This window comes from Vicugna pacos, chromosome 20, assembly GCF_048564905.1.
Source record: "Vicugna pacos chromosome 20, VicPac4, whole genome shotgun sequence".
In the NCBI taxonomy this organism is placed as follows: Eukaryota; Metazoa; Chordata; class Mammalia; order Artiodactyla; family Camelidae; genus Vicugna; species Vicugna pacos.
Genome location: NC_133006.1, coordinates 27,335,301 through 27,361,649, shown reverse-complemented (window position 1 = coordinate 27,361,649; position 26,349 = coordinate 27,335,301). Strand labels below are relative to the sequence as shown.

General features: G+C 39.9%; 1 protein-coding gene across 1 annotated transcript in view; it reads right to left on the bottom strand.

The window, feature by feature from the left end:
- Positions 1-7,540: 7,540 nt before the first annotated feature.
- The window catches only part of LOC102537513 (cytidine monophosphate-N-acetylneuraminic acid hydroxylase-like), a 54,180-nt gene continuing 35,371 nt past the window's right edge, over positions 7,541-26,349 (bottom strand). Inside the window, 7 exon segments of the mRNA XM_072945579.1 lie at positions 7,541-7,676; positions 9,925-10,021; positions 12,488-12,603; positions 17,269-17,385; positions 18,961-19,135; positions 22,350-22,490; positions 25,838-25,973. Coding sequence (XP_072801680.1) covers positions 7,671-7,676; positions 9,925-10,021; positions 12,488-12,603; positions 17,269-17,385; positions 18,961-19,135; positions 22,350-22,490; positions 25,838-25,973 — 788 coding nt within the window. The 3' untranslated portion in view covers positions 7,541-7,670.

Below are 26,349 nucleotides of genomic sequence, written 5' to 3'. Positions count from 1 at the left end.
TGGGACTCAAGTTCAAAAACGTTCTCTTTTTGGGGCAGGAACACACGTGCCCGATTTCCTGGGTGACGCTGTTGAATCATAAGCTATCTGGCTTCATAAACACTTTGTCAAAGGTGTACAGTGCTAACATAATAACAATGATAATTATTATTGCGCTCTTTTTCGAATTCACTGTGAGTTCCATAGAGTTGCACCTGAGCTCATGGGCACTTCAGCCGGTGGGGTCAGGGCGGCTGGGACTCACTGTTGGAACAGCCATAAATGCTCTGGTCACTGTGTCCCCAGTGTCTAGTTGAGCTTCATACTTAATAATGTTTGGTCTACCTAGAGGGCAACAGAATGTTTGTTCCTGGACCTGGAAGGCCATTAACTTTTTTTTCCAGGGAAATATTGGCCTGAAGTTCTGGGAACATTGCTTCATTGCCTGGCCTTATAAGAATTTGCTTATAAGGAGGCAAATTAACTCTAGTCTTAGAATTTTTTTCACACAAAAAAAGATACATGCAAGATTTTTACTACTGAAAAGGTTTCATTTGCCTGTGTCAATTATAGCTACTAAAATGATCAGCTCTAGAAAGGCTGTTTTAATGGAAACAAGGACTTCACAGGTCCAGCCTGGGTAGGTCCATGCCTCCAAAAGGAAACAGTCCCTTCTTGGTTCTTTTAGCTGGATTATTGGGCAGGCCATCATTCTGTATCAGATTATTATTAACACATGAGGCCTTCTCATAAGGACCACGTCCTTCAATGTGTAATAGCTGTGGTCACACAAAGCAGTACAATCTCCCATCTTGGTGTTTGAATTATGTAAATGGAAGGATAAAACTACCCAACTTCCCATCCTTCCATAGACTGAGGCTGCAGAGGACACTGAGAATCTAACCCTTACAAGATGACATTTCAGAGTTAAGGGAGTATAGTGTTTATGTACTGAAGGGAGTGTCGGTTAAGGGAAATGTCTCAGACACAAATCTTTCTTACTCCCGCTTGGCCCAAAGACGCACAATTTGAAAAGAACAGTTCGATGGGAGTGGGTGGGTGATGTCAAAGGACCAGAAGTAACATTGTTTTGACCAATAGAGTGAAGTCTGAACTCTGCAATGTGGCAAGGGTGGGAAAATACCCCTTCCTTCTTAAAACTTGAGACTGCTTTCTCCCAAAATTAACATTTGTCCCTAGATGAACAGTGGGTTTGATTCAACTATTACCCGCACGTCTGCGCAGAGGAGGATCTATCTCTAAGAGAATGAGGCTAAGGGTGTCCACCCCTGCCCCGGACATGGGAAGCCTGGAGGCCAGAGCAACAGGGGTCCCTCCCTCTCAGCCAATGGTGTGAGGGTCTTGCAGCCATAAAGACGGAGGCTGACTGCGCCGGATACCCTTGAGGAATTATTAGAGTAAATACTCCAGACTGGACGAAACGCGTTACCTGGGAACAGGCATGGTCCTGAGGTCAGTTTTAACAGGGGGAAAAGGGTCCCCTAAATGGTGGGTGAAGGATGCCTGCGTGAGATGGGAAGGAGGGTTTTTAATCTGTCCTCTTCCCCTACACAGAAGCCTTTGAAAGCAGGGAAGTCAGACCAGGACTTGTGTGCCCCTCAAGGGGCCCTCCTGTAAAGGATATGATACCTCAGGTGTTTTCCCACCAAAACAGGGAGAAGCCAATTTTAGCTCAGTGCCCTTAACGAGCCCCACGATCCCCACGCTTGGGTGAGGGGCCCATACCTGCAGTCCGCGAGGCGGTGGGGTGGCCCCTGGGCGACCCGCTGCGGAGGGAAGCCGGGCCGGTGCACACCTGCCCGGCGGAGAAGCCAGGGAAGGCCCGCCGGCGAGCTCCTGAGGGACCGCTGAACTTCTCTTCGTCGACACTCCAGAGTCAGAGGATTCTGGAAAGAGTGAGCGCTGCTGCTTGAGGTACTCTGAAGACACCACAGAGCGAACAGCATCCAGAACACGCGCCACAGCGAGAAACCCGCCCAATTGGGCGTTCTCGCGGGGTTTTGATGCGGTCCTCTTCCGCCACCTACCGACAACATCGGCTCATTGCAGTTTCCAAATACACGTAGACTCCCTGTTTGGTGGACCAATGCAGGAAAATGAAAATTACTCAAGGCAGTTGGTCTCTGCTAATCCCAAACTCCCAGTTGTAAATCACCTATGCTTCAATTAAAAAAAAAGAACAGGGAAAGGGTATAGCTCAAGTGGTAGAGCCCGTGCTTAGCATGCACGGGGTCCTGGGTTCAAGCCCCAGTACATCCTCAATAAATAGACAAACCTAATTACCTCCCCCAGTAAAACAAACAAACAAAAAAACTACTCAAGACACGTGTTTCTGTCTTCAAATTGATATCGATTTATTCAGTCCTTAAGGAAAATATATATTCTTAAAATCTATATGGCCTATTTTACTGCGTAAATTAGCTCTGATTTTCAGATGCTAAAATAATAATAAACGCGCATAACAGGCAGAGTTTTGAAATCTTTCTTACAGTCGGTTAATGCTTTAGAATACATAAAGTTTTTGTGTATATTTTGGTTTTTTTTTTCAAGTCTATTTTATTTTGGTACCAAGTATTTCACTTTAAAACACAATTTTAATTTTTATCCAGGGTAATGTGTACAAATATTTTAGAAATGAAAGAATACTGAAAGATATATTTAAAACAACATTCTTCTGTCACATCAAAGAGAGTAACTGAAGATGTGGAGGTACTGGGGATTGAACCCAAGACCCTGTACATGCTAGGCACATGCTCTACCACTGAGCTATACCCAACCCCCTTTGGGTTATTTTTTGTTGTTGTTGCTGCCTTTCAGGAAAAAAATGATCACCCTAAAGGTAATGAAAGAATTTTTAGAATAGAAATAGTAGATGAGTAAGATTTGCAATCAAGAGTGTGTCCTGTCTTGCAGAATGAACATTATGGAGTTCCGTGGGGAACCAGCAAGTATAGCATGTGAGATTGTCCATATGTCCCAGGGACCTGTGCATTCACTGGAAGATTGAGAAGATGCTGTCAAAAGCCCAATTGTTCATATCCTTCAATTCAGTAATTCAACTTCCAGAATTCTATTCCAAGGAAAAAATCCAAAAACATGAGAAAAGTAATATGGATGATATTCTTCATAAGATTGTTTAATGTTCAACAACAGAAGAATTCGTTATTGTTTATTCAGAATATGGAATATTGCAGAGACATGAAAATTAATTTGGGGGTGTTTTTGTTTGTTTGTTTTTTTCAAAATTATTTTAACATATAGCCATGCAAAAAATATGCATCCTCATGAAGATATAAAATAGTAAGTACAAATAGGAATATTAAATAAAACTGGAAAAGAATATTAAAACTATTAAAACTGAGTTAGAGGATTCTGCTTGTGTCTTGTACTTGGGAGACTGGAATGAAATGTCACCCAGAAACCTGTGCTTCAGCTAGTATTAATGTGTAGATACCACTCTTGTGGCTGTTAACTGCAAATTTAGCTTGAATTAAGGGTTTGGGGAGACCATTTAACTTAATTACTGCCAGTTTTGAGATGTCTATGTGAGTGTGTTTGGCACAGATGCAACAATGTGGAAGGCTAGGAAATGGATCACACTCATCTGTGTTCCTATGGAAACTATTTGAATATTTGTTTTATGTGGAGTTTTATTCACTTTTCCAACACGCTACTAAAGAGTGTCCCTCAACTGCTGAGCAAGCGTTTGTAGCTTGTGCATTGGCAGAATGAGCCAGAAGCTTAGGGTTGTGATCTATTTTTATTTTTTTTAATGAAGTATCTTGAAATTTAAAAAAAAACTGAGTTAAAGATGGATTTAGAATCTACAATGCTATGTATACTAATATTTCTGTTTCCCTAATTACATGATAAATACAGGAATGCTTTCTTGTTGTTAATGCATTTAAATTATGCAGAAAGTTTATTAATTAAGAAGTGGAGGATCCTGTTATCTGCCTGCTCCTAGCCTTCCTGCTCTCTTTACTACATAGATGTATGGGGGAGGGTATAGCTCAGCAGTAGAATGTGCGCTTGGCATGCATGAGGTCCCGGATTCAGTCCCCAGCATGTCCATTAAAATATATGTATATAAACCTAATTACTTCCCCCTCAAAATAAAGTCAACAATGACACATTAAAAAAATTAAAACCACCAATTAAAATAATAGATTGATGTAAGCTCTCCAGATCTTCCTTGGAGTTACACACAGAACTATACATGTACACACTAATATATGTAGTGTCATTTGTAACAAAAAAGCCATAATATTGTATTTCTTGAAACATGATTCTTTTAAAAAATCTGCCTATTTGCATTATATATATTTACCTCATTGTTTTAACCACTATTAAATGGGATCTACTCTAATATGTTCAATTATTTCACAATTGATAGATACTTGTTTCTTCTCATTTTTAAAATGATAAATAATTTTGCAGATAAGCCCTCCTGTATGCTATGTTAATGAATTTAAGATTCTTTTCATTTATTCATTGGCCTTTTGTATTTCCTTAGAGAATTTCCTATTCATATCTCTTGCAAAGTTTTCTATTTCAATGTTTGCATTTTTATAATTTATTTGTAGGAGCTCTTTATGAATTTTAGATTTTCATTATGATTTCACTGAATTTAGAGATGGGTATAACATAAAATATTTCCATGCAGAGCATAATATGCCTCCCCATTTGTTCTAGTTTTCTTTTATATCCCCTAACTAAATGTTACTGTCTTCTGTACACCTTGCACACTTCTTGTTAGATTTTATACTACATAAGCCATTTTCAATGGCTATTTACATTACTGAAATAATTTTTAATTGAAACAATTACCAGGACCAGTTGAAATCATAGCTGTTTCTTAAAGCTATAATGATCTGTCGAATAACTCAAAGAATTATAATTATTAGCCTAATTTGCTTGTGTACAAGGGAAATCAATCAATAGATTGATTTCATTTCCTCTTAGCACACCAAAACCAGGATTTAGATACAAAAAATTTAAAAACAGAGAGAGAGAGAGAAACTACAGTCAGGGAATAGTAAACTTTGTTTTCCTTTCTTTGGCAAATTACTTATTTCCCACAGCAAGCAAGGAGGCCAGGTGGGGTATCCACCCTGGGGCAGCAGGGTCATCAAAGAAAACAATTCCAGTTACTTAATGGCCTTTCAGAATCCTCAAGCATTTAAACTTTGAGGTCTTCATGACAGGATGTCTCTACTGTATCTATTTCTGTTCTTCCTTCTGCACCTCCAGCTCCATGAGGCCAGGCTTCAGCATTTCCCTCACTGGAATCTCTCAGATCCTTAACAGATGTGCAAATGAAGTTGCTAACAATATTTTTTAAAAAATAAGTTGGAGCATGACAAACTGACCTTAAAATTCTAAAGATGTACAAGTATAGCCTTGAAAATTTTTTGCCTGCTTGGTTTATCATTTACTGAGATGCGTTCTCAAGTATCATTGCTCTGAATTTTTGTATTTCTTCTTTTAGTTATGTCATTCTTTGATTATGCATTTTGAGGCTGTTGTTGTTGCAAAAACATTTCTCCTTTGCTAGCTAGTATAAAGTTAGGCTTTGCCTGTATAGGGGACTAGAAGGGCACTAGAGAAGGAAGTGGTTTCTGTTGTGGCTCTCCTCAGTTTCTCCAGAACTGGGCTCCTCAAGTCTGAGATGAGCATCAGAGTCCAGCAGCTAGCAGCTTCCCTGGCACCCTCTAAAATGGCTTTGCAATTGAACTGTGCAGCCTGCGAGTCACCTCCTCATGAAGGGCTTTCCCAGCACCCCCTTGAGCGGCTCTAAGTCAATTTCAAGTCATTCAACTCGTTGGCCTTTTTTGGAATTGACAGATGCCTATTCATGACATTGGGAAAATCCACCCCTAATGCCAAGACTACATCTCTGTGGGTTTCCTTTTTCTCCTGATCTTGATAGCAGTGGTGGTGGTGGAAAGCCATTAGACTCTGGGTATATTTGGAAGGTGGAGGTGACAGGATTTGCTGATGCAGTGGATGTTAGCAAGGTATAAAGGATGATTTCATAATTTGGGACTTAAATCATAGAAATGAGATATGAGAGAAGGAAAGAGGGCAGGTGATGTAGGGTAGAAAAAGAAAGGGGGATGATGTGGACACAAATGAGGAAATGTAGGGTCAACAGACTGAAGGTGTTGGTAAAATCAAAGAATTGCTGGAGTCAGAATATCAGAAGGAGATGACGAGAAGGCAGGAGAATAAAGACAGGTTTGGTGGCGAGAAAACAAATCCATATTTTAAAATAATCTTTTATTTGCTCATCATATACATTTTAACATATATTCTATGGATCCACATTACATTTATTTTTAGTGATCACTGAATAACTTACTACTACATAGTATGTAAATCACAAAATATAATCCCTGAATTCCAAGCATTTTTATTATGAATAATATGTAGAGTGAACAATCAAACATCATTAGTGTTCATCTTAGTAAGAAGCAGATAATCAACATTTCTATTACTGAGTGTGAACTTAGAAAATTTAAGGAGATAAATTTCACCATTAGATTCTTGGATCTTCAGAATTAAAGAGGGAGTGTACATAATCAGAAGATCGATTTTGATATTTAAATCAATGAGAGTCTCTGTGAGTGTGTGTGTGTGTGTGTGTGTGCGTGTGTGTATTGGAAAAATCAACATGTAAGACAGAAACATAGTTAACCATCACATTTTCCTACAGATGAATTTATGCATATGTGTCCCAATCACGGGAATAGCTTCAAAAACAACAGACACCAGCAGAAACAGATAAATTAGCAGCATATTTTAACAATTGCAACAGTGTTTTTAAATGTTCAGAAGAGGATTTCCAAACTTTTTCAAGACACAGGTCTCTACTGTTGATTATTATATGGATTTTGAAAGATTTTTGTCTACAAAACTCATTACTAGCTAGTGTTCATATTTTTTAATTAATCAAAGACATTTCTATTTGTTAGGATTTATAATCTGCATTAAATACCAAATTTTGTCACTGAATCAAAACAATTTCAGCCCCAATGAAAATTTCAGCCCTAATGGAATTTCACCTTTTAGGATAGCCACAGAAGCCTTGTTTGGGTAAATATATGATTTCAACAAAACTTTCTGAAAAATTGAAAACAGCTCATGAACACATCTTCCTCAATGATATTCAGGGACTCTATCTGGGGAATCAATCTATTAAGGAACAAAATATCAATTTGTACATTCTTCTTTTTAAATTCATCTTAATTTTTTCTCCTTCCTATTTTCCTCTTATGGCCTCTCACCTATCTATTTCTTTTCTTTATTCTCTTCTTCTAACCTGACCTTCTTGCTTTCCTACCCCTTTCCTTTTTCCTCATTGTCTTCTAGGAAACCTTTTCTCCTCCTGTTCCATTTCTTCTGTGCTTGTGTTTTTCTCTCCTCCCATTGTCTTTGCTTTCCATGGAGAATTTGTCCCTGTTGTGTTCACTGGTTCTTGTACAGAGAATTATGGGTGGAATGAGTACCATATTAATCATCTGGCTATGTAGTGATAAGATAAGTGAATATCTCCCAAATGAAACATGTGATTATCCGTTGCTGATGTCAATAAGACATAGTCTCTTTGGTGTAAACTTCTGTGTCCAAGATGCAGCATCAGGAAATTCTTGAGTTTTTCAAGTTGCTTATCCCTGTGAATTAAAGATATTACTAATGAACAACAGTATGGCTTGTAGTAATATTTTTCATTTTTTATTGCACTGGGGTGAGTTTTATTTTTATTCTTTAGTGTGGGTTACATAATAGTCTATGATGCATTAAGGTTTAAGAGAGAATCTAAAACTGGAATGGGAACTGGAATTGACTCTCCTCCCAACTTCTTACAGGTTCCCCAAGTGCCTGGCTGTAGGTCACATGACTCTCCTGTTTATTTCATACAGTTGATACAGTTAACATCTATTGTTCACTCACCACATGCCACTCACTCTTCCAGAAGGGCCTTACCAATCCGACACAGCCCTGAGGTAGGTGCTATTAGTACATTCACTTCACAGATGAAAATCTGAGACAGACTCGCCCAAGGTCACAAAGCAGGTAACAGAATCAAGACTGTAACTCAAGAAGTCAGTTTCCAAGTCTGAAGTGCTGACCACCATGTTTATTGCCTCCTTGATAAGGCAACTCTAAGCTGCACACATTGACTTCCCGACTCCTATTACCTTCACCTTTGCTCCATCTCATTCACCACTTACACAGAAGTACCTTTGACCTGCCTTTTTTCAGAGCTGCTCCACCTCCAAGATCTTGGACTTGGTGTCTGTCGTTCACCTGCCTCCTTCCCTTTAATGCCTCCTGCTGTTTCACAGCTGCTGAACCTGCTCGGCATCTCCACTGAGCCTGTGGACTCTTTGTTCTTCCGGGGTCACTCACACCTCACTCCTGCTCTTCCATTCTTCTCTGTCCCACCAGGAGGACTTGCCATTGCCCCAACTCACCTTGAATTTTTCCACCTTTTAACTTCACCCACTCTTCCTGTCTGGTATATTCTATCATCTCTCCTTCCATTTCAGCTTATTAAAAATATTATCCAACCTTCAAGGTGCTCTCCTAACACTGCCTCCCTATTCCCCTGAAGTACTACCTTTTCCATAATGTTCTTCCTGGTCATCTCAAAAAGTCAGCTGTAATCTCTCTTCCCAACACTTAGTGTGTACACCAAATATAGTGCTTGTTAAGTCTACCTTATAATCTAGTTGAATGTGAATTCCCTTAGCATCCCTTCCAGCCAATAATCATAATTTAGAAGATCTGGCCCAATGCCTTGTGCTAGACTAGAGTATGGAACAAAGAATTTTACAGCTGAAAAGAATGTTCTATTTTGTTCCTTAATTTTACTGGTAAGGGCACTGAAGCCTAGTTTAAGAGGCAAGTCACACTGACAGTGGGAGACAGAAATTTGCTTGTTCCTTTCTTCCTTGAATGTATATTACAGATAAAAGCATGTGTGCTCTAGGCACTAGGCTGACTACTAGTGTACGAAGGCAGAGTGTCTACTTTTGAGAAATGCAGAGTCTACTAACCAGAAGGGACAACAGATTATTGCAATACAATGTGATGAGATAGCCATTTGTGGAATAAATGAATATATAAACTATAGTACTTATAGTAATATTATGTTATCATTCCAAGAACAAATATATGGAAACAGGTTTTGTAGTTCAGTTAATAAAATCACATTCCAAGTGGTAGGAAGGACTGTCAAATCTGATTCACGCCAGACAAGCTGATCTCCATTAGCCTAGAAAGGTATTTCTATATATTTCAAAATTATCACCTTAATAAGTCTAGTTATGAAATGTCACAATATAAAGATATTATGTATTTATTGTCTATATGCCTCACTTTGTACATTTCATACTGGTGACTCATTTATTTTGCAACTGCAAGTTTGTACCTCTTATCTCCCTCATCCACTTCTTTCCTCCCTCCACCCATCTCCCCTCTGGTAACCACCAGTTCATTCTCTACATCTATAATTCTGTTTCTGTTTTTTTACATTTGTTCATTTGTTTTGTTTTTTAGATTCCAGGTATAAGTGAAATCAAACAGTATTTGTCTTTAGTTGCTGCTTTCCTTCATGTGTTCAGGATTTAACTCTGAACACTCACTGACCACCTCGGATAATTTTTGTCTTATTTATTAATCTGCATGTTCACCTCAACCAGACCAAAGATTCCATGGATTTTGGGCTGGATGTACTCACTACTCATTTTATTAACTTATTTTTAAACTTAAATGTTCTTCTTCTAATGTTAGCTCCTCTCATTCCCCTGAAAGTCAGGCTTTCTGCCAGGCATGGTGCCTGCTGAATTCAGATGCTGAAGAGAGTGTGATAGCACATATGATAAGGGTGTCTCCCAGGTCTACAGGATGCTTTACTTGGGAAATCTCAGCTCTGCTCTGTTCATAGCATGTCAGGAAGAACTTCCAGTTGGGTGGTGTTAGGGGGAGTTTTATCTGGAAATGGTTCCAAAACCTGTAAAAGAGATAAAGCAGAAAAACATGTTCTGGAAACCTCCATGCCTATTGTTTCATCAAGATTTGTTTCAGGACCTGGTACTCAGGTCTCTCTAAGAGACAGCACTTCGGTACAGCTTCAGATGTTCACGGAGCCATGGAGCTCAGCATTTTCAGTGTGTTGAATGCAGTCCTCTAAAACATAAGTGTGTCTTGTTTTTATTTTTCTGTACGTGCCTTGCTTTAAGGAATTCTTATATGTAAAAATACAGATTTATATTCTGTACATGAAAGCATTAGGACCTGGTACTGGTGAGGGTTCACATCAATGGGTTATGCACTGTTTCTGGGAAGAAGGGCTTGGCTTCCTGAAGAAAGATTAGGCAGAGTGCACCCAAAGTCTACACACTGTGCATGTTGGGTCCAGCAGCTCTGCTCCTAGGAATCTATCCTAAGAGATCACTATGAAAGTGAGCAAGACACATTTCTGGGTTTATTTGCCAAATTATTGTTTCAAATAGTGTTTTAAGTGTTTTCAAATAGTGACAGGTTAGAAACTTACAGGGTGGATCCAAGATTGTTCAGTAAACATGCGGGTTCAAAACTACGTAAAGTATTATCTCCTCTTTATAGAAAAAAAAGTGCATGTGTTTATGCGTATAAACACAGAAAGATTCACGAGACACCCAGCTATAAACTGTTCTCTCTGGATGATGGGATTATTTGCAGTTTTAACTCTCTTTTTTTGTATTTTAAACATTTTTTTTCAAATTTTCTGTAGTAGGTATGTATTATTTTTATGATCAGAAAAATATTTAACAAACTCACAAATCCCATTTTTAGAGCAAGAAAGATAAATTGGGCCATGACTGCTTCCCAGGACTCATTATGGGATTGTCTTCCATGTACGTATGGGTTCTCTTACCAAAAAAATAGAACAAAAAAGTCTTTAGCATCAATATCCCATAAGTTTTCAAGGTGGAATTATTTTCTTACAAAAAGTAACATTTGATTCTCACCCAAAGTGGCTACATTCATTTTTTTCCAGAACAAGAAGTCAGGTGCAAGTTCTGTTGAAAATGAACAAAACTTGGAATATTTTACAGCTGTTAAAATGTTTGGGGTTAAAGGGAACTATATTCAATATCTTGTAGTAACCTAAAATGAAAAAGAATATGAAAATGAATATATGTGTATATGTATGACTGAAACATTATGCTGTACACCAGAAATTGACACATTATAACTGATTATACTTTAATAGATAAAAATATTTGAGGTTGATCTGTGTGTCCCAACACTAGGGACACTGAAGATACTCTGATGAGTAAAAAATGCAAATTACAAAACACATATACTAGGATTACCTTTAAAAAATGACAGCAACAATAACCCTCCCACCCCCACTATATGGAACGTTATTATTGAGAATGAATTCACTTAGAGAAATGTTGATATGCTCAGAAGTCGGTCTAGGATGATGCACACTGTGCTGTTATCAAGCGTTATTCTGGAGAGTGGGTGGAGGAAAAGGCAGGAAATGGAGTTTTGCTGGAGGTGAAGGGTAGCATTATTTCCTTTTCCTTTTATATGTTTCTACATTCTTCAAATATTTTAAAAATAATTTCAAAACATTCAAGAAGAGAAAAACTTAAAAAGAGCTTTTAAGACATGCCCGTGCTTACAAGCTCAAGGCAGAAGCTAGATAATGGGTTTTGCTCATGTACAATTAAATTCCTGCACTTTTCAGAGGGTCAGTGGTCATGATAAGCAAGTATTCTTCCTCTTGCTGATTATTTTGTGAATACAAAAATGCCAAATGGGCCTTTCTAACATTTCGACTCAAAGATTCCAAATATAATCTTAAAGATGTGTACAGTTTTTTTTATAAATTTATTTTTAAATTTTTAAATCAATTTTGAGGGATAAGGTAATTAGGCTGATTGATTGATTTAATGGAGGTACTGGTATTGAACCCAGGCTAAGCACACACTCTACCACTGAGCTATACCCTCCCTGACATACATAGTTTTGCAAGAAGATATTTACATGGTTCAGAAGTGCAGGCAGGCAGAACTCAGAGGACCATTCCCCTTAATCAACTAGTTCACCAAATGCATGCTCAGAGTTGGGCACAGGCAAATGGGACATGGGAAATGACTGTCTTCAATGATCACCCCATCCTCATTCTTATCTAGGCCAAACACATCCTTTCCCCCTCACAATGTCCTTCCCTTTCTGATACCATAAACCACTTTCAGAAGAGGCTGAAACACATTTGCCTGAATGTATCAATGATGACTCTTTAAAATGTTCTTTTCCTAGCTAGATTTGCTTTTCAACAGGGTAACAAAGAACAAAGCTTGAATGGTGGAATCTCATATATCCACCAACACTGGGGGGCATAGTCAGTCACTGACTCTGCTTAGACGCCCACGGCACCTTCTGAAGCAGCCAAGGGCACGACAGGCATGTTCAGACTTACAGGTGATGGTATATGTCAGGATCCCGCTGAAGCCGGGTTTGGAATCCGATGTACAAGTCATCCCAGAGGAGACCGTTCTTCACCACGTGTCTGATGACATCAACCCGGCTCCGAATCTGAAACAGATATGGACAATCAGCAGGGTGTCTCAGCGCCAGCACAGAGTATCAACCCCTCGTGTCCCTGAGAGAAGCAGCTGCCTATAGCAGCAAGGGTTTGCGGAATCAAGGAGAAAAACCTACCGAGGTAGATATCACAGGCGGAAGGAGGGTAAAGGGGGGTCCCGAGTGCAGCAGAAATGGAGGGAAGGGAAACAGGAAATGGATCAGGAGCTGGGGGAGCAGAGTGGCTGAGAGCACAGATAGATCAGATTGCTGATTTCAAATCCACACTCTGGCTGTGTAATCGTGGCAACCATTCTGTGCCTTGCCTCCTCATCTATCAAACGGAGATAATAGAACATTCCTCACGGGATTATTGTGAGGATCCACTGAGTCAGGGCATATAAAATACTTAAAACAAGGCCTGCCACGGAGCAAGATTACCTTAATTCAGTGGTCACGGCCCTTACCTTTAAAGAATCCCAACTCCTGACACAGGATCTGTTGAATAGTCAAAGGTGCACAGGGTTACGAGACAAGCACAGATGATTTTGGAGTCTTAGCCCAGCCCTTATTAATCATGCAACCTTACTAATCATGCTACGCCTCCGTCTCCACTGTTACAGGGCTGTGGTGAGGAAAAAACGAGATAATTCATAAAAAGAGCATGAAGTAGCATGAAGGGAAGGTACCCTATAATTAGACATGGTTTTAACCCTTCTTCAGTATCTGTGTTAAGATTTACAAGGAGCTTTCAGTATCTGGCATTACTTTTTTTTCTCCTGATAAATATCATGCTAATGCCAGTAGAGGCAACATTATCATAAATGATAGGCTAGTAAATGACACAGAATAATCAGAAGATTGGCCTTTGGGATTTACTTCTCTTTTCTACACCATTTCTATAAAACAATTATGTCCATTGTGAACCAAGATCACAAACACAGGTCAAAGGATCTCTTGTTTTGCCAACAGAGATTTAGAAACATAATTGAACAGTTTGTCAAGTTGAGGACTGCCCAGCTAAGGTGCAGTGTCAAGATCAAGTTCCTCACAGTGGACAGGAGATGACCTTTCTTGACCTTTCAATCTGGAAAAGAGCATGTGGAAGAATCAAGGAGGTTTTGAGAAATGGTTAGCGTGTAAAATGGGAAGGTCTGGGTGATTGATTAGATTTGGGGGTGAGGGGAAAGGAAACAGGTGAAGATTACACCCTTGTTTCTAGCTGGGCTCCTGGGCAGGGGCAGGTAAGGGGGAGGCATTGATATTGCCAGTCATCAAGATAGAAAAGGAGACAGAGCAGTTTTAGGAGAATGGAGATGAGGTGCTGAATTTTAAACGCGTTGGAAAATAAGGTACCAGGGATTTGGATATTTAGGTGATGCTATCTAGCCGGTGATCAACTATCAGGAACCCAAAGTTGGACAGTGTTGGAGGGAGCTGGGCAAAGTCTGGGCAGGACCTATGGATTTTTGGAGTCATTAGCAGAGAAGTGGTGCCAGCAGATGAGTTCACCCAGATACAGACTTGAGAAGAAGAGTGGGTTGAGCACAGAACCGTGGAGGAAAACAAGAGATTTAAGTGGTGGCTGGAGAAAGACCCTGGAAGAATGCAGAAGAACAATCAGAAGTGAAGAAAATGAGGGTGAGAGTCACCGGAGCTGAGAAAGGACTTCAAGTTCAAAACGATGGACAGGTCCCATGCATAACCTGTCCTCCGCACACTTCCAGGCTCGACTGAAGGGTTGACCAAGCAATTGCACAGGCATGAAGTGCCAGTGAAGAAGAAACAAGGTGCGTGGTAGGACATTTCAACAAATTAATGTGAATTTGGAAAGCAGGAAGGTGAGTGGCGCCTGAAAAAGAGGGCAGAGGCAGCAGAATCTCAGAGAGTATGTGGAAGGACGTTCAGATGCGGAAGGAGAGCAGTAGGTACCGGGGCTGACAGCAGGAACAGAGCACAAAAGTATGGACGTGAAACAGTTGACCCCTTCCCCATGCCTATGCATGGCTCCCGGGCCAAATACATTCAGACAGTTCTCTGAACAAATAGAACCAATTTTGCAGGGGGAAGGAGAGCAGGGAGTGTATTTGGGATGCCCCAGAGCAAGGACCTCCACATTTTGGTATTCAGGGGTCCCTCAGCCCAATAACTGGCTCCTCACCATCATCACTTAATCACTTAATCAGTCTAGCTCTTGGTTCATACAGCTTACAGTCCCTTAAAAAAACTGAATGAGCTTTCAGTTTATAAATTTCATTTATAAATCTGGGTCTCTCACATGAAAATCCAGATGTCCAAGTTCTCGGGAAAATTCAGGAGATCAACTGGAACTTAATCGGGGCTGCTCCCTTCCCATCTGACATTTGCTTCCCACAGGACACAGTCCCCACCCAGCTCCACCAGTTTGCAAGATCTGCCTCAGGTCAATCTGTGAGCATTTATGTGTGTAACCCCTGCCTTCAAGTAAATCCTGCTGGATAACAAATCCCGCACCTATACAGAGAACCCTAAATCAGCTTGAAAAGATTTTTGGGGGGGTAAATATAGATTAATCCTTTAATTCTTTTTTCCCTCCTTGAACCAGAACTATTTTAATTAAGCCCTTAATTCTTAAAAGTCATCTACAGTGGAAGAAAGAAGAGCCAGAGGTAAGCAGCATTGCATACAACTGGAAGCCAATGGAGCAATGCTAAGGTAGAAAATGCATTGCGTGTTCAGCCCAGCTACTGTGCAATATCAGGCAGGAAAGCACTTACAGCTTAGCTCCCATGCAAGCTTTCTTTGGCAGATACTTAAGCAGAAAGTCCCACCAAGGAGGAAAGCTAAGGGGGTGAACACATGGGTGGGGTCCAGAAGTGGTCAAGCGATGTCACAGGTTGACAGATGGATGGCAGACTTAGCGAGGAGACCCTCCAGATTGGAGCAGGAGGATGGACAGCTACAGGAGCCGTGCATCTAGGAAAGACAGAGAGTTGGTGTGATAGAAAATATACTTACGAGTTTGAAAGGCAATGAATGCCCCTCCTCAAAAAGAAAAAAAAAAAAAAGGCAAGATGAAAAGACTCCAGGTAGCAAGGAAAGGAGTTCTTCCAAGTATAGGTACAACTTCTTCAAACAAACCTCAAACACATAGAAATTTCACTAAAGTCCTGGGAGATAAAAGCACTGGGAGTCAAAGTATGGGCCGATATGTATGCGGCAGGTAGGATGATTTACCCCCTGGTGCATTTAAATCTGCGAGAGAGCTGTTGCTTGCTTTATCCAGCAGATGAATTATGAAAAGCTGTGAAAAAGTGATTTTTTTCAATGAAATGTTTTAAAGGAACTTGTGATCTAAAAAATTCCAAAGATGCATCTCCTTTACAGCCAACAGAGACCTTAATTCATAGGTTTTGTAAATTCAGATTGAGAAGCACCACAGTGGCTGAAGACCACAGACTTTGGAGCTAGAACGCTTGTGGTCAAACCCCTGCAACACGATTCACTGCCTATATGACCTTGGGCAGGTTATTTAACCTCTTGGTATGACCTTTTCTTCATCTGAAAATGGGGAGTATAATAATATCTGTTCATAAGGTGGTTGTTGTATTAAATGACTCAGTATTTATGAAGCTGTGTTTGGCACAGAGAAAGTTATGTATGTATTTGGTAAATAAAGCAATACATTTATCAGATTCATTTTGCTTAAAATGGATGTTTCGTGTAGTAGGGTTTTCCTATATGTGAAAATCCAGTTTTTTTTTTAATCCACAAAGCAGGCAGTGGATTATTGGTTTTAATGAAGTTTCAGCATAGGATTCTCTTCACTAGCAAGTACTAAAGATAAAAATACAAGTCAAATTATGAAAATGTAGTTTAATAACACACCTATTACACGGAGGGACATTTAAGCCTCTACAATTAAGGCATCATATGGCACGTGTGATACACTTAAGGGCAGACTATATATCCTCCTAATTTATTTAGTGATTCTTACATTTATATCGAATTTAAAATTACAATGCATGTCATATATATGTCATTTGACTCTCATTAAAAAAAACCAAACTGATAAGGTGGGAAGAAGCCCAATGGAAGAGGAAAAAAAAAAACCAACCCAAGTCTTGGATTGGACAGGGATGCAAAGAGTCATAATCCATAACCCTAATCAGTAGGGGTGGGGCACCCATCCGATCTTGATGTTGTACCCAAAGCCTCGGCTTTTAACCTCACTTCTGCCACGGGTGATGGATTTGCTCAAAACTGGAGCTCAACAAAATACGTGTTGGTTTATGTTGGCTTAACTCCCTTTACAGAGTCACTCACAAGTTCTGTTTAGGGAAGGAGACACGGTTGGAGGAAAAAAAAAAAAAGGAAGGCGGAGATCAGTGCTTGCAGGTCTTATAACAGCAGAGGTGGGTCAGCTGTTGGGAAGGAAGCAGGTTGAAAAGCCAATCTTTGCTAATGACTCAAAAAGAAGCAAGTCTGGAGTTAAGAATAACATTTCAATATCAGCTTATTAGTTGTGACAAAGGTACCACAGTGAAGTCAGATGTTAACAATACCCTCTGTGCCATCCTTGCAACTTGTCTGTTAATCTAAAGTTATTCCAAAATAAAGAGTTTATTTAAGAAGGAAGGAAGGCAGGAAGGAAGGGAGGAAGGAAGGAAAGGAGCACTTCCACCGGTGTTCGCTTACTTCCTCGTATGGATGTTCCCGGCTTGGTCTTTCTTTTGGAAAGGATAAATCTAGAAAGTCAACCAAATAGTCATATCCTCCAGGAAAAGGGTTGAAGTCCTCATCTGTCTCAATCATCTGTGCAAATGACAACATGGTAAAGGGAAGAAGCATATCAATTTAGTGGTCAAGGTCCTTAAAAAATTTCAGAATGTGCAAGACCTAAATGCCTTTAAATGACAGCAATGAACTGGAGTTAATATATAAAGAGTCTCTCCTCTCTGCTCTCTCCTCCTCCCCCAACTCTCTACCCACCCCCCTTAACTTCTCTCTCCCTCTCCTCTTTCCCAAACAGAATTCAAATTCTCGACTTCTACACTAGCAAAATTTCTTCATATCGCCGACTTCAAATTTACAGAGGTTACCATCTTAAGCACTATTAGTAACAAGATATCAAATATCACATATTTGCAGGCTAAAAAAATGAATAAAATGTGAAATGTTCCTCATTATCATATAGCAGCTAAACACAAATAATTCCACTAACAATTCAAAATGTTTCCTCTTTTTCAGACTAATTATTCTACTGAAAATATCATTCAGACCAGTGTTGCCCAGGTCTTCGATTTCAAAGACAATTTTCTAAAAAAAATTTGGGAGCTAATGGGGCATCAATATTTTATTTTGCTAAGTGAGGACTTAAAAAAAATTCTTACATCTACTGCCCTTTTATTTCATTAAGGGAAGAATGCTTTCATGCCTCAAAAATAGAAAGGACCTAATCTTGGAATAATGACAATGCATCCCAAGGAAAGAGAATTAACATCTTTGTACCCACACTGACGTGCATACTCACTCTTATTTCATTAGTGACTGGCAAAAAGTTCATCATAGATTGGCGCTGACCCCAGGTTTCGAGAATGCTAAGTGTTGCCTGGTACCCAGTATTAACGTTTAGGTAACGGTAAACTTGGGAACAGTCCTTACCCTGAGGGTAACCAGTCTTTGTTTCCAAGGGTATGAATGAACCCTCCATTTCAGGAGGGTTTCTTTGAACTTTGCTCCCCAGGCACAACCTCAGGCACTATATAAGCCAGATAAAACATCACATAAGCATTGCAGGTACTCCCCGCCCACTTCAGGCCTCCTCTTTCTCTTGCATCTCCTACGTGTTGGTAATTAATTTGCTTTTGGATACACCCTCGGTTTTGGTGATCTGGCTGGTAACCGGAACCACTTGGCTTGTGAGATCTGTATGTATGGGTTGGGGCTAATTTAAGTTCTAGATCGCGGCTGACCTCATGGTTTGGGCAGGTCAGTCTTTCCCACAGCTGCCGGTAAGGATTACTTGCTTCCATGTCACTACAGGACACAACCTCTCCAGTGGAGCCCACCTTCCAGTTCCCCAGTAAATAGCCGTTTCTGCCATAACAAACATAACACAACGAAACACTCACAGAACAAAAACAACAGCAACTAACACATGGTGATAGGAGGAAACAGAATGTTCTAGAAGAGAAACTGAGCTGGACCTCAGAACGTCCCCTACGTTGTCAACAAGGGATTGTTGTAGCACATTGTCAAATCTGTTTTCTGTCAGGCAGTCAGTAGGGCTTAATGAATGCTTATTGAGAAACAAATTACAATCCTAAGGGGTTTTCATATATTTCCATAATACAGGAAAGCGAAGACAAGTAATACTTAAGAGCATACCCTGACCACCAGGTTATAATCCTTAAATCCAGCCCAAGTGAAGTATTCTTTTATCCAGGAAGCATGAAGAAATATTTCATCTCCTACAGCAGCATTCAAGATTTCCAAATATGGTCCAAAGTCCCAGGAGTCCTTGTAAATTTTGGTCCCCTCTGGAGGCTCTATGATGCCTTTGCTTAAAGACACAAAAATGAGAGAACATGAAAGAAGAAGCAACAAATCAGGAAGGCAGATGTTAGCACTTCAAGATCCACAGTCAATCAGGTGAGTAGCTTCAAGATGGCTCAGATAATCCCCAGGGGTCCCACAGATGTGTCTCAGGGAACACTGAGGGGCAGGGCCCCACCCTAGCCTAAACCAGGACAGCTCCTGGTTTACTTTCCAAGTCAGCACATTCATTTAAAGTTAGAAGTCCACGTCTGTGAAAAAAAAAGAGCTGGAAAACCCCTGATTTGGACCTTTTTGGCTCAAAACAAATAAATTATGGAAATGTTGGCTATAATGTGGTCATATTGACTTTGTGGAAGTCTGCTCACTCCCGCCCTGCCCTCCACCTCCATTGGAATGTAAGTTTGATGAAAGCAGCCACCATGATTGGCACATAGAAGGGGCCAAGTAAGTACTGAACACAGGAGTGACGTTAGCCTATCTATGAGATATACCCAGAATTTTGTGCCTCTAATATACAGTTTTGTATCTACACTAGTCAAACCACAGCTGACAGACAGATGGACAGTTCTGTCTGGAACCTAGTCAGCAACACAGACAAGAGCGTTCCCTGACATTCCTAGAGCTGTCCATCCAGTGTGAAGATGGATTATTACATGGAAGGTGGAAACTTGAATCCTGGGGATGGAACAGGATGTGATCTGGATAAGTAAAATATGAGGACGGGAAGACTAGGCACCTGTCTAGTAAAGATCTGGCAAGTAATGGTATGTCTCTATGTCCCACTTTCCAAAACAACACTTTTAATCCACTGTTTGCCCAAAGCTAGAGATGTGCTAGTTTTGGTAATAAATTACTTATGAAATGCTAAAATTTCTAACTTCTAAATACATCTCAAATGTACTTCTCCAATCCCCTGTCCTGTCTCAGATTAGAGCCTCACTAATCTCTACCTGGATAAAGCCACAGCCTCCCAGCTGGCCTCCCTGACTCTAGTTCTTCTCCCTGGAGCCTCTTCCCCAGGACATGTTCTTCTGCAAACTGAAATGGTTTTTCTAACACACAATGAAGTCATGTTCCTTCTTTGCTTTACAACTTTCTCAAGCTCTCCTTACTCAAGTTTCTTGGACTGCCTTACGACACGTTTCCGATCCTGGCCCAACTCTGCCTTCCTTACCCACCCTACACTCAAGTAGATGGATGGCTTCATAAGGGAAGGAACTTTTCATAGTTTCCCTCTTCCTAGTATGATGCCTGGTATACAGAAGGAGCTCAATAAATCATTTCTGAATGAATGGCATATATCTGTTCACTTATTCAAATTATCTGCATTCACCAAATTCATGACACTTTATATATTTACACCTCCCTTCTCCAGCATGTGCCATTCCCTCGGACCAAAATCTCATTCTCTCTCTTTCTTTTAATTACTCTACTTGTAACCTCCTCCTGACCTCTAAGACATCGCTCAAATGCCTAAGATTTCAGATTGAGCTTTCCTTGATCACATTTCCTTCTCTCTCCTGCCCTCTCCTCCCCTCACAAGGCAGCTAAGCAGTTAGTCTCCCTGTGTCCCTTACACTCTGTCTTAACACTGAGAATCTAACTAGACTGACTCTCTTGTTACCCAGAATGCTTTGGTGGGATACAGTGATACAAATGTTGATTCCCAGGCTCTGTCTCAGATCTACTGAATCAGAATTTCAGGGGGTGGAGTCCAGGAATCTGCATTTATCTAACTTTCTTGGGTTTTTCTGATGTTCATTCAAGTTTGAGAGTTACTGTCATCAGACACTGGAGAACTGGAGAGAGATGATGGACAGTTCAGCAAATGCCAAATAACAGACTGTTTGAACACCCTGCTAAAACTTGAAATAATTAAAAACTTCTCTCATCCTTGATCTGGAGACTAAAAACCTCTTTTATCCTAGAGGCACTGGGGAGATCCTCAGGAATTTCAAGCAGGGAGAGGAACAGCAAGAGTTTTGCATTTAAAAAGGGTTTCTTGGGCAGCAATGCAGACTGGGGGCTTTCAAACTTCTTGCCCATGATCCCAGTAAAATTTATATTTTACATCAGGACCCTGGGGATCCACATACCAAGGGTACCTATGACACAGAAGCTTCCTGAAATAATACTTACCTTGGTTATATGTACTTGAACAGTGTACTCAGGTCTGCTCCATTCCGTTTTATTCTACTTCATTTTTTAAAGTGCTGGTTGTGATCAATGCCATTGATTTTACAACCTGCCAATGTACTATGACCAGTATTTTTTTTTCCGGAAACAATTGGGTTTATTCCTTAGGATCTCCCCAGTTCAGGTCGAAAAGGCTGGCATGGAGGATGGATCAAAGGAGAGCAAGGGGTAGAGGCACAGAGACAAGTCAGGGGCCACTGCAGGAATCTAGGTGAAAGATGGTGAGAGGTCGAATTAAAGCTACAGCAGAAGAGGCTGGAGATGACTGATGAGTTTGTGAGAGATTTGTGAAGGAAAATTGACCAGACTTGAGAGCTAGCTTTATATGAGATGTTAGCAAAAGGGCATGATTGGCTGAAGGCGTCATTCATGCCAACTTTGCAAAGGAAAGACCAGGAGAGGGGTGTGCCCTTGGTAAATGGGTGCCCAATTCTCCTACACGTAGTCCATTTCTAAACAGGGGTGAGGAGCTTACGGTTCCATTGGGCTTAAGACAAGCACTTATAAAAATATAGATCTGTGACATCAATGTTAGTTTTTCTTGAATTGAACTCCCAGTCTATTGTTACTTGTTCACATCCAGTATTCATGGAGCTGGCAGTTGGGTAATGTTTATGCTGGTATGAAAACTAACTCTCTTGCTTATTGCTTTTTATTTACTTAAGACAATCCTTCACAGAAGAAAACTTCCTCACTCTTTATCCTCAAGTAAAATTTTGAGATAAGGAAAACATTTGAATATGATTATATAGGATAATAAAATTACTGCATAGGACTAAGAAAAAACTCAGTTTTCCCCCTGTATATTTAATTAATAGTTTGTTTGATTCAAACAGTAAGAATTCCAATTTAAATAGTGATACGTAGATATTGCCTGACAAGCACAGGATGCTAGTTAGCAAAAACTTAACACTCCTACACATAGGCACCTGTCAAGAGGCCATAGGTATGCCCTTTATTGTCTCAAGAAATTGAAAAAATTCATAAATCATTTTCACTCTCTATACATATTTAAGCCAAACCTGTCTGTTGGATCCTTCAGCATCCTACCCAGATCAAGAGTGGCTCCAGGTCGTGGGGTCCACGTTACCACATCAGAGTTTTTCTTGATAAGATTGTTGAGTTCATTTGGGTCATTTTTGATGTTTGTTTCCTTAATATACCTGAGAAATAAGAACATTCCCAATAAGAATGTTTATTTTCAGATGACATTCTGATTAGAACAATGGCAATTTTTTTGTGTGTTTCCTCTGCATTTCTATTCCCAATCCCCTTCCACTTACCCCAGGAAAAATAAAGAGTATGCTTGGGCTAATGTCCCTGATTAGGGAAGAACTATTAGTCAGAGAGGGTCGTGTTTATACTTTGTTTTTCGTATAATCACAGAGTGATTGGAATTGGAGTTAGATGTACCAAGACTCTTATAAGTGGGTGGGAATAGCACATGCTTGTATTTAATATTTTTTCATTCTTTTTCCAGTTTTCTTAATTGAAGTATAGTTGATTTACAGTATTGTGTTAGTTTCAGGAATATAGCATAGTGATTCATTTTCTCGTGTTTAATGTTACTTAAATATATAGAAGATTAAATATTTTTGATAAGAATTATACTAAGTGCTTTAACATGAACTAATTGATTTTATCTTCACAACACGCTAACGAGATAGCTGCCATTATTACTCTCACTTTATAGAAAAAGAGACTAAGGCTTAGAGAGGCCAGGTGACTTGCCCCAGGTCACACTATTAGTCGGCAGTGTCCACCCAGCTTTCTACCACCCAAAGGGCTCAGCCTTCCCAGGAGGTCACAAGGAGGGGGCTCTCCCCAACTTTGGGAGTAAAGTCTGATAAGTCTTTCCAACCCCTTCTGCCATGTAAAGTAATAGCCAAAATGAAAGGCATCTATGAACCAGGAAGCGGGCTTCACTAGACACCAAATCTGCCAGCACCTTGATCTTGGACTTTACAGTCTACAGAAATGTGAAAAATAAATTTCTGTTGTTTATAACCCACTCCCACCCCACCACCCCCATCAAAAGTCTTTCCACTCAAAACCATTGAAATCCACCTTTTACAAAAGAGCATACACATTCTCAGTCATAGCCCCCTGAGATCTAGTTTCTAACTGTGCTACTGATCAGAGCTAGGCACCTCCCAAATTTAATTACAAACCACAACCTTTCTGGAAGAGCTGTAAATCAATTTCAGTGTCATATGGGAAGGTAATTAAGGTGCTGCTGGAGCAGAAAAAGGGAGGTCCAGAGAAATGGGATTTGTCACCATGCTTCATCAGACATGGGTTACACAGACATTTCTGTAAAAGAGAATTTTACTTTCTTGAACTACAACTTGGTTACCTAGACTGGATAGATATTTTTAGTCAGACAGACAAACACAAAACATATATAAGCATTTGTATTTCTATAGCACCAAGGTGACTTATATTGTGATCTTGGAATCAATTTTGCAGCCATGAGTAACTTTTCCCCAAAGATGTCTGTATCTTTTCCCACCCAAAGAGGTCCATAACTTTTCCTTTCCTACACATGTGAATGTCCTCCCAATGGCGTGGTCCTCAGTTTGAAGCAGTGTCCTCTGTTTGTCTCATCTTCTTACTACCTCTAGTCTCAAAATGTTTCACTAACTGGTCTCCCTGCCTCCGAACCATGATACTATCAGATTACTCTTCTTAAAACATAACGTGTGGCATTCACAGAATTCTTTAACGTCTTGATGCTTCTCTGATTCCCTCTCTAAAATTATAATAAAATTAATACCCAGATGCCACCCTCTGAGGGGTATTGTGGGTACTGAGGGTAACATCTGCCAACTACCAATGCACAGAAGTGTGGCTTGTAATTACTTTACAGGGCAGCATCACATTTAGTGGTCAAGTGTCCTGCAAGTAAGTACTCGCCATATTCGGTTCTTCTCCCAGTTCTTGCAATTCAACCTCCTTGATATTCCTTGGATCTGAATTCTATTCTCAATCCCCTCTGTCATTCATCATTCCATCCTAGATTATTGTAATGATTTTCAAACTGGTCTCCAGGATCAACATTCCTGTTTCCCTTCCCCTGACAAAGACATAAAACCTAAACTCCCCAGTGCACTTCTGATCTTGTCTCTGCTCCTCGTTAGATTCCCTTACCGGGTTCCTCATTCTCAAGGATAAAATCCAAGCCATGGAGTGTGGCACACAGTGGTGTTCACTGTCTGGCTCCCTCACCTCCCCCCTGGGCTCCACATACACCCTCCTCGGTTCCCTAGAGTGAACTGCAATCTCTCATCTCAGCATCTTTCTGCGTTTGCTGGTTGGTGCCTACTCATACTTCAAAACTTTGTTTCAGAGTTTCATCCAGTAGCCATTTTCTGACCCCCATCTGTATCCCACTGCCTCCAGAACATCCATGTATCATAACGTTTATCATTCTATATTATAATTGCTATTCTCTCCCAAATCTGAAGACCACCATTTCATCTCTACCACAGTGCTACTCAATAAATAATAAATGAATAAATGAATGAGAAACAGCACTGATCAAAAGAAATTACTTTTAACCTTAGGCCAGTCTTTCTGGAAAAATTGGGAAGATATGAGACAGCTAAGTGATATCCACAGGAAGGTATCAAATGAAGCATTGTGCTGTGCACCAGAAACTGACACATTGTAAACTGACTGTACTTCAATAATATATATATATATACACATACATATATATGTGTATGTGTGTATATATATATATACACAGGAAAAAAACTTTTTTAATATAAGAAATGTTTTTAAAACTTTTTTTATTGATTTATAATCATTTTACAATGTTGTGTCAAATTCTTGTGTTCAGCACAATTTTTCAGTCATACATGGACATATGCACACTCATTATCACATTTTTTCCTCTGTGATTCCCTGTGCTATTAAACAATAATTTCAAAGAAAATTCAAGAACCTCCAAAAGCACACATGAAAAGCAAGACCTAAAAGTTATATTGCTGCAAGAGAAATCCTTTCAGAGACCCCAGAATGAGAAAACAACTTGAATTTGATAATGATGCAATTTTCTACTCTGAGATGCAGTGTGATGTACAGAAAAGAGCTTTGGAGCCAGGCATACCAAGATTCACTTCTCAACTCCAGTGTTTCCAATAGGGTGACTTCAGGCAAGACCCTCAGCCTCTCTAAGTTTTAGATTCCCTAACCTAAACAGGCATAATAATCCAAGTGTCACTTGGAAGACTAATTTAAATGACTTGGTTAAAAGTTCCAGTTCAGTTCCCAGCATATACTGAATATACATCCATTGCTTTCCAGAATCCTTTCAGGCAAAATCTATCTGAATTAACTCTGGCTGCCACGTATGGTTTTTATTCATGTTCTCTGATACCAGGCAGCTTGTTAAATAAGTTCTAAGACCCCTACAATGTCTTCATCATTTCATGTTGTATTCACAGCTAAACCATTCATCCCAGCACACATTAATTTATACATTACACTAAATGTTCAGCCATACTTGTCTGATGGGTGGGATTCCACAAAATACCCAGCAAAGGGGCAATAAATTCGTGGTTGGAGGTCCTTCACCAGCCAAGCCTTGTAGTTCAAGAGTTTCTTCCTTTCCGTTTTAATGAATTGGGCTTTCCATTCCTCTGGAATGACAGGGTTTAGATTAGAGTCTCCTCAGTTTAGAAATCACAGAAAAACAAAAGCTCTGGTAGACTAGAAGTCTTTCAGGAGATAAAATTGATATCTGATTAACACAGAGGTAGAGCAAAGGTCCATGTCATTAGTGGCTTTATTTGGTAAATTTCAGTTGATGACTAGGAAAGTGTTCCCAAACCAGCTAAAGACACTGAGCCCTCTCCTTTTTTATGGCCAGTCATTAGACCTTAGTTGAACACACAGGACAATATGAACAGTCATACTTTGCGTGCATGCACATCTTAAGGGCACTGGGGTTCTCATAATGATTAACTCTACTAACATGGAAATGGCTTTGCTGTTTTGGTGAGTCATGTTTATTAC